This window comes from Somniosus microcephalus, chromosome 19 (genome assembly GCF_052327205.1).
Source record: "Somniosus microcephalus isolate GS21.2 chromosome 19, FLI_Smic_1.0, whole genome shotgun sequence".
NCBI classification, from domain to species: domain Eukaryota; kingdom Metazoa; phylum Chordata; class Chondrichthyes; order Squaliformes; family Somniosidae; genus Somniosus; species Somniosus microcephalus.
Window position 1 is genome coordinate 37,662,914 of NC_141005.1, and position 9,523 is coordinate 37,672,436.

General features: G+C 41.7%; 1 protein-coding gene across 3 annotated transcripts in view; it reads right to left on the bottom strand.

Annotated features, from left to right (window-relative positions):
* The window catches only part of fam216a (family with sequence similarity 216 member A), a 31,209-nt gene extending 26,748 nt beyond the window's left edge, over positions 1–4,461 (bottom strand). Inside the window, exons 1-2 of one of the 3 annotated variants that reach the window (XM_085961579.1) lie at positions 4,182–4,394; positions 292–332 (exon numbers count right to left, since the gene is read on the bottom strand). In XM_085961579.1, the coding sequence (XP_085817705.1) occupies positions 292–332; positions 4,182–4,381 (241 nt within the window). In that variant the 5' untranslated portion in view covers positions 4,382–4,394. Of the gene's footprint in view, positions 1–291; positions 333–4,181 lie in introns of all 3 variants that reach the window. The other 2 variants (XM_085961578.1, XM_085961580.1) reach the window with 2 other exon arrangements.
* Positions 4,462–9,523: the final 5,062 nt, after the last annotated feature.

Genomic DNA, 9,523 nt, shown 5'->3' on the forward strand with positions numbered 1-9,523 from the left:
AGGAGTTTATAACGGCAGTACAAAAATAGAAAATGAATGGCTCTTTTACATAACATACAAAATATACATAAAATTCCAAATCCAACATCAATATAAAACAAAGCAGCTAAAATAGAAAACTGAAACACTATATCCATAGTCCCATCAGGCCTGAAGCCAAGTGGATAAATGCGTATTCGTCTCACCCAGGAAGTGAGTCAGCTCTTAAAAAGGTAACTGTATCACCTTCATACATTATTAAAATTACCTAGCTACATCCAAGAAACCAGAAAAGCAGAAGCTTCTCCTTACCAGTTGAATCATGAGTTTTTGGAAAATGATGTCCTAATGTCCTAAAAGGAATAACACATTAAGATACTATTACAATGAAATCACGTGTACAATGGTTTCATGAAATATAAATGGTTTCATAAAAACAGTATTCATCTCATCATGTGCTCCTTACATTGAAAAATTCCATGTGTACATCCCATTGAACGAAAATGCCACCAATGGGATCATTAAAAAAAGCACTTGTACTAGTTTAAATTGAGGTTTTATGTTTGTAAAATCGATTAGATATTATTCAGCAGAACAAAACTGATCATGCAAGTCTATCTTTTTTTCACTGCCAATTTTAAATGTTTCCTCCCCTTTATTAGGTCCTCACAATTTCCTGACTAACTGGGTTTGCTGCTCTCCTTGCAGGATTCGGTCACTGTGTACTTACTCAAGTGTGGACATTGAAAAGCATGTTAATCCTTTCTAAAGTTTTCTTTTAACTTGAGGTGATCCAAAACTCAGCTGCCCATGTCCTAACTTGCACCAAGTCCCATTTTCCCATCACCACTGTGCTCGCTGACCTATATTGGCTCCCAGTTAAACAATGCCGCGATTTCAAAATTTTTCTCAAGTCATTTTCAAATCCCTCCATGGCCTTGCCCCTCCCTATCTCTAATCTCCTTCAGCCCCCCCGAGAGATATCTGCGCTCCTCTAATTCTGCCCTCTTCGGCATCCCGGATTATAATCGCACAACTATTTGTGGCCGTGCCTTCTGTTGCTTAGGCCCTAAGCTCTGGAATTCCCTGCCTAAACCTCTCTGCCTCGCTACCTCTCTTTCCTCCTTGAAGACACTCCTTAAAACCTACCTCTTTGACCAAGCTTTCAGTCACCTGCCTAATTTCTCCTTATGTGGCTTGGTGTCAAATTTTTTGTCTTTTAATACTCCTGTGAAGTGCCTTGGGACATTTAACTATGTTAAAAGGTGCTATATAAATACAAGTTGTTGTTGTTGATTATCACGATAGATACTGATAAGTAGCCAATAAAATTAAGCCAATAAGTAGCCAATAAAATTGATATACCTATCAATTTATCCAATGAAAAGCGACGAGTTAAGAAAGTAACTATAGGTTTTTATTGGCTAAATAACAGAGCCCACCCTCGTGGGTGATCGGATCCAGCAAGGAGGAATACCAGCCAGTCGACCACCTTTATACCTGGGCAGGTAGGTGGAGCCGTGGGCGGAATCAGCAGTGGTCAGCCCAGGTATAACAGCGTGACAGGAGGCGACCTCGTATAGTGATACAACAGTGTGAACAGTGATAACCATAGAGTAACGATAGAAGTGGTTTACCACAGTGCCATTTGGTCCATCCTAGCTCATCCATGCAGAACAAACTTGCGGTCTCCCATCACAGCATTTAACAGTTTGTTAAATGATCCCAAGGCACTTGCCTCCACTAATCTAACCAGAAAACCATTTTACGTGTTAGTCTCTCTGAAGCAAAGAAGAACTCCCAAACAAGTTATAAATTTGAATTTCACTGGTTTGAATCTGAATCCCTTGGTCCACCTGCCATGGTTTCTCTTAAAGTACTGCTCTGCATTTATTGTTTCTACTCATGAATGAATGACTACGGTTAGAAAACCTAAGGAATATTGCCCATTCTATTGAGACTGATGATTGAATGAGGCCCCAATTGTTAGAATAAGCATCTCCTCTTTTTGTTGGGATCTTGGCATGGATAACTGACTCCCCCAAAGGGAGTGGGTTTCTTCGGGATTCTCACAGAAAATAGGGGGGGCACTGATAACACCGCACTATGGAACCATTCATGGGGCACTCAGGAAATCTCCTCATTTCCCTTATGGCCAGTCCGGCCCTGGCTCTTGGTGACAGGAGTTAGATAAGAAGATAAGATAAGAAATAGGAGCAGGAGTAGGCCATTTGGCCCTTCAAACCTGCTCCACCATTCAATAAGATCATGGCTGATCCTCTTCCTCATCTCTACTTTCCTGCACTATCCCCATATCCCTTGATTCCCTTAATATTCAAAAATCTAGCAATCTCTGTCTTTAATATACTCAACCAACTATACTTATCCAATTCCATTTCAAAAGATATTAGATTCTACTTCTACCATTGTTTCTGGTAGATGATTCCATGTCCTAACAACTCCCTATATGAAACAAAATTCTGCTAATCTTTCCCTTTGTTCTTGGTCATTATCTTAAATTTATGTCCTTCAGTTACCAACTCACTGACAAGTGGAAATGTTTATTCTCAGGCAGTCTCACCCAGTTCTTACTAGGGAATGTTCCACAGCATAAAATGATCCATAATTTGGCACAAAATTGGCAATAAGTTGACAGTCTTGCTCAGAGAGGGCACAAGGATGAGTGGTATGGGAAATATTAGAAAATACTAGTACAGGACAGATTAGTGCGTTTCTGATGTTAGGGTTAAGGGACACTGTTAGAGCAGAGCATCAACCTATACCTTACTTGAAAGTGTTTAATATTGATACAGGGTGCATAAAGTGGAAAAAATATGTTCCTTTCACAAAAGTTAAAACTTGAGGTTCTGATAATAAGCGATCAGTCTCTAGCTTCCCACTCGGTTTATGAAATCAAACTCTTGATTGATTAGCTACCCTTGAAATGTACTTCAGTCACCTATTATCTTCTACATGATATAGTTAGAGAACCTTTTGTGGAACTAAGCTGCTACAAGTTCTAAAGCAGAAATATAAATCAAATCAAGGCATGAAAATTAGAATCCAGACACAAAATTGAGGCAAGCTTTAAACTTACAAAAATAGGTCAATTGTTAAACTGGAAAGAGGTGCTTTAGAATTAAAACATCCAATGTGTTTATTCTGAATGAACCATCCAATAATACTTAGATTAAAAAGGAATGTTTGAATGTGAAAACTAATGTGACACCAGAAAATGGCTGGAATGTTTGTAAAAGTTCTGCAATGTCAGATTTACAAATCTGGGAATAACTCCAAAACAGGTCCCCAATAAAAAAATATATACTTACTCCTCAAATCTGATGTTGATATAAGGCATTTGAAATTAGAGAAGCTTGGACAATGACAGTGTACAACAGCAGCTGATAACTTAATTAGCAATACAGCAGCAACAGTGACCATTAATGTTCCCCATCCAAAGTATCCTCTTTTTAGCTGTAAATAGCCTCAGTGGGGGGAGGGAAAGAGAGAGGCTCCATCGCCTATGGGTGAAAATCATCATCAAGGATAAACATGATCCTTTTCATTCAGTATAGAAGGCAAAAAAGCAAGGCTAGCCAAACACAGTACAATATAATTAGCCATCTGATAAAGTATAGTTCGATTTCCCTTTTTAAAAAAAAAGGAAATGCCTTTTATTTCCCTTTAAAAGCGTTGCCATGCAAAATAAGTCAATAGCAAACAAGGTACATGCAGAACCCATGTCAAAATAGAGACATTAATACAGTTACAGGGGTCGCAGTAACTATCGTCGGCCAAATATAAAGACAGAAAAGATGCTTCGGGAATGTGAACTGACGAAAACGAGTAGAGCAAAATTGAAGCAACAAGGTGGCAAAATGCAACCGGAATAACAGTTAATCACCATGAAACTTCGTGGGTTTTTTTCTTTTAAGAGAAACTTTGAGATTGTGGAGGTGGGGGGGTACAATTCCCCTTGAATACTAAATTAATTGGGTGACAGAAATAAAAGTGAACTTCAAAGGAAATGTAGTGAAATGAAATAAAGTACACAAAGCACCGATGGTCTTCCAAGAGCGGAATTCATCGATGTACAATAGGCAACAACGACCGTTTGATCCCTTGCCTCGTCTGTCTTGGCAGAACTCAAAGCAGCTCAGAGGAGAGCTGAAAGCAGCATAAATTATAAGTGTTCTTCTTACCTTTCCGCTATGTTTGTCCTGCATGGTTGCTGCAGACCTTGGCGAATGGAATCTCGTTCGAGAAAGGTAACCTGCTTCCTCGTCTCCATAATGAAAGATTTGTCCCCCCCCAACTTCAAACCCCAGCACACTGCCAAGTACCTGAAGCACCAGCTGATGAGAGCCTCCGTCACTGCTGAATTAGCACTCAGCGAGCGCATGCGCCCAATGCAAGAATTTGAAGCAAATGCTTTAAGTGCAAAATGTAACTGCGTCAGCTCAGTGAGGTTCAAACACATTTACATTATGCTAATGAGGCCACGCATTTCTTAAAGGTTCTGCTTGACAACGACTTGCAGTAAGGGACTTACAAAATACTGTCAGTGCCATTTATGATATAATTAGTTCACTAACTGCGTCTGAAGTAATTGTTACTTGTTTTTGACCGGGTCAGTTTTAAATGTTATTATACAAGTTTGCTAATAGTTTGTTTTTATCAGCGGTGAGTGAGAGTGTACTAACGAATTTACAAAATTAAATGATGAACTTCCTGCAAGTCTGCTCCTGGTATGTTGCAGCAGTTGTTCAAGAAAGACTTGCAATTTATATAACGTTTTTCACGGCCTCCCAAAGCGCTTTACAGCCAATTAAATACTTTTGAAGTAAGAAACATAAGAACATAAGAAATAGGAGCAGGAGTAGGCCATTCGGCCCTTTGAGCCTGCTCCGCCATTCAATCAGATCATGGCTGATCTTCTGCCTCAACTCCATTCACCGGCCTTATCGCCATATCCCTTGATGCCCTTACTAGTCAGATATCTATCGACCTGTTTTGAATATACCCAATGACTGAGCCTCCACAGCCCTCTGGGGTAGAGAATTCCAAAGATTCACCACCCTCTGTGTGAAGACATTTCTTCTCATCTCAGTCCTGAATGGCCTACCCTTTATCTTGAGGCTGTGGCCCCTGGTTCTAGACTCCCCAGCCAAGGGAAACATTTTCCCAGCATCCACCCTATCAAGCCCTGTAATAATTTTGTATGCTTCAATGAGATCCCCTCTCACTCTTCTGAATTCAAGAGAATACAGGCCTAGTTTACTCAATCTCTTCTCATACGACAGCCCCGCCATCCCAGGAATCAATCTCGTGAACCTTCGTTGCACTCCCTCTATGGCAAGTATATCCTTCCTTAGGTAAGGAGACCAAAATTGTACACAGTACTCCAGGTGTGGTCTCACCAAGGCCCTATATAATTGGAGTAAGACTTCTTTACTCCTGTACTCAAATCCTCTTGTAATGAAGGCCAGCACACCATTTGCCTTCCTAATGGCTTGCTGCACCTGCACATTCACTTTCAGTGACTCATGTACAAGGACACCCAGGTCCCTTTGAGCATCTGCATTCCCCAATCTTTAACCATTTAGGAAATACTCTGCCTTTCTGTTTTTTCTACCAAAGTGGATAACTTCACATTTATCCACATTATATTCCATCTGCCATGTTCTCGCCCACTCACTGAGCCTGTCGAGATCCCCTTGAAGCCCCTTCACATCCTCTTCGCAACTGACACTGCCACCTAGCTTTGTATAATCAGCAAATTTGGAAATGTTACATTTAGTCCCCTCATCCAAATCACTGATATAGATTGTGAATAGCTGGGGCCCAAGCACCGATCCACTAGTCACAGCCTGCCATCCTGAAAAAGACCCGTTTATCCCTACACTTTGTTTTCTGTCTGTTCACCAATTCTCAATCCATGCTAGTATATTACCCCCAATTCTATGTGCCCTAATTTTGTTCACCAACTTCTTGTGTGGGACCTTATCGAAGACCTTCTGAAAATCCAGATACACCACATCTACCAGTTCCCCTTTGTCTACTCCATTAGTTACATCCTCAAAGAACTCCAATAGATTTGTCAAACAGGATTTCCTTTTCATAAATCCATGTTGACTCTGCCCAATCTTACTATTAGTTTCTAAGTGCCCAGTTATTGCATCCTTTATAATAGTTTCCAGCATTTTCCCAACTACTGATGTGAGGCTAACAGGTCTGTAGTTCCCCGTTTTCTCTCTCCCTCCTTAAATAGCGGGGTTACATTTGCTATCCTCCAATCTGCAGGAACCGTTCCAGAATCTATAGAATTTTGGAAGATGACAACCAATGCATCCACTATTCCAATGGCCACCTCTTTCAAAACCCTAGGATGTAGGTCATCCGGTCCTTGGGATTTATCGACTTTTAGTCCCATTAATTTTGCTAGTACTGTTTTTTCACTAATAATAATTTCTTTAAGTTCCTCATTCTCGTCACACCCTTGGTTTTCTCGTATTTCTGGGAGGTTTTTTGTGTCTTCCTCCGTGAAGACAGAAACAAAGTATTTATTTAATTTCTCTGCCATTTCCTCATTCCCCATTATAAATTCTCCTGTCTCTGACTGTAAAGGACCTACATTTACCCTTGCCAGTCTTTTCCATTTCACATATCTATAGAAGCTTTTACAATCTGTTTTTATATTTTTTGCTATTTTGTGCTCATATTCCATTTTCCCTTTCTTTATCAATTTCTTGGTCCCCCTTTGCTGATTTCTAAAAAGATCCCAATCCTCAGGCTGACCACTTTTTCTGGCAACTTTATAAGCTTCCTCCTTTGACTTAATACTAGCTTTAATTTCTTTTGTTAGTCATGGTTGGATCACTTTTCCTTTTGGGTTTTTATGCCCTAGAGGAATATATGTTTGTTGCAAATTATGCATTATTTCCTTGAATGTTAGCCATTGTATGTCCACCTTCATACCTTTTAGTGTAGTCTCCCAATCTACCATGGCCAACTTGTCCCTCATACCCTTGTAGTTTCCTCTGTTTAGATTGAAAACCTTAGTTTCAGATTGGACTACATCACTCTCAAACTTAATGTAAAATTCAATCATATTATGGTCACTTGTCCCTAAAGGCCCCTTTACCACAAGGTTATTGATTAGCCCTTTCTCAGTGTAGTCACTGCTGTAATGTAGGAAATGTGGCAGCCAATTTACACACAGCAAGCTCCCACAAACAGCAATGTGATAATGACCAGATAATCTGTTTCAGTGATGTTGATTGATGGATAAATATTGGTCAGGACTCCCCTGCTCTTCTTCAGAATAATGTCACGGGATCTTTCAGGTCCACCTGAGAAAGCAGGCATCGGTTTAACATCTCATCCGAAAGACGGCACCTCCAACAGTGCAGCACTCCTTCAATAATGCGTTTGAGTGTCAGCCTAGATTTTTGTGCTCAAGTCTCTGGAGTGGGACTTAGAACCCACAACCTTCTGACTCAGAGGCGAGAATGTTACCCACTGAGCCACAGCTGATGCATGAACTGTAATGGAAACTTGCAATGAAGTTGACTTTTAATTTTTTTTTTTATGTAGCTTCCCAGACTCTCTACAGGAAGCTTCCAGGTGTAGGAGCTCTAACTTCAATGAGATGCATTTACCCACACATCACACGTATACCTCCCCATAAGAAGTAGGTCGCAGTTATCCCCATGGAAAGTAAATCACATATACTTCCATTGATATGTTGATTGTACATAGGTGATCACGTATACCTCCATTGGGATCTAGATTGCATCTATACTCTCATGGGAAGTAGATTTCATATACACCCATTGGAACGTAGACTTCAAATATACCCCAATGGCAAGCAGATCATATTTACTCTCACTGAGATGTTGATCGCACATAATAATTCATATATAGCCCCATTGGAAGTAGATTGCATTTCCTCATTGAAATGTTGATTGAATGTAATAGATTGCAAATATGCCCATGGAAAATAGGTTGCAAATATCCACATTACAATATGGATCACACATAGTGGATTACATATTCCTCATGGGAAGTAGATTTTTTTTAAATTTCTTTATGGGATGTGGGCATCGTTGACAAGGCCAGCATTTATTGCCCATCCCTAATTGCCCTTGAGAAGGTGGTGGTGAGCCGCCGCCTTGAATCGCTGCAGTCCATGTGGTGAAGGTACTCCCACAGTGCTGATCGGGAGGGAGTTCCAGGATTTTGATCCAGCGACGATGAAGGATCAGTGATATACTTCTAAGTCAAGATGGTGTTGTCAGACATAACAGGTGTGTGACTTGGAGGGGAACTTGGAGGTGGTGGTGTTCCCATGCGCCTGCTGCCCTTGTCCTGCTAGGTGGAAGACGTCGCGGGTTTGGGAGGTGCTGCCGAAGAAGCCTTGGTGAGTTGCTGCAGTGCACCTTGTAGATGGTCTACACTGCAGCCACGGTACACCGGTGGTGGAGGGAGTGAATGTTTAAGGTGGTAGATGGGGTGCCAATCAAGCGGCTGCTTTGTCCTGGATGGTGTCAGGCTTCTCGAGTGTTGTTGGAGCTGCACTCATCCAGGCAAGTGGAGAGTATTCCATCACACTCCTTACTTGTGCCTTGTAGATGGTAGAAAGGCTTTGGGGAGTCAGGAGGTGAGACACTTGCCGCAGAATACCTAGCCTCTGGCCTGCTCTTGTTGCCACATTATTTATGTGGCTGGTCCAGTTAAGTTTCTGGTCAATGGTGACCCCCAGGATGTTGATGGTGGGGGATTCGGCGATGGTAATGCCATTGAATGTCATGGGGCAGTGGTTAGACTCTCGCTTGTTGGAGATGGTCATTGCCTGGCACTTCTGTGGCGCGAATGTTACCTGCCACTTATCAGCCCAAGCCTGAATGTTGTCCAGGTCTTGTTGCATGTGGGCATGGACTGCTTCATTATCTGAGGAGTTGTGAATGGCACTGAACACTGTGCAGTCATCAGCAAACATCCCCATTTCTGACCTTATGTTGGGGGAAGGAACGAAGCAGCTGAAGATGGTTGGGCCTAGGACTCTGCCCTGAGGAACTCCTGCAGCGATGTCCTGTGGCTGTAATGATTGACCTTCAATTACCACAATAATCTTCCTTTGTGCTAGGTATGACTCCAGCCAGTGGAGAGTTTTCTCCCCCCGATTCCCATTGACTTCAGTTTTACTGGGGCTCCTTGATGCCACACTTGGTCAAATGCTGCCTTGATATCAAGGGCAGTCTCTCTCACCTCACCTCTGGAATTCAGCTCTTTTGTTCATGTTTGGACCAAGGCTGTAACGAGGTCGGGAGCCAAGTGGTCTTGGCGGAACCCAGTGAGCAGGTTATTGGTGAGTAAGTGCCGCTTGATAGCACTGTTGATGACACCTTCCATCACTTTGCTGATAATTGAGAGTAGACTGATGGGGCGGATTGGATTTGTCCTGCTTTTTGTAGACAGGACATACCTGGGCAGTTTTCCACATTGTCGGATAGATGCCAGTGTTGTAGCTGTACTGGAACAG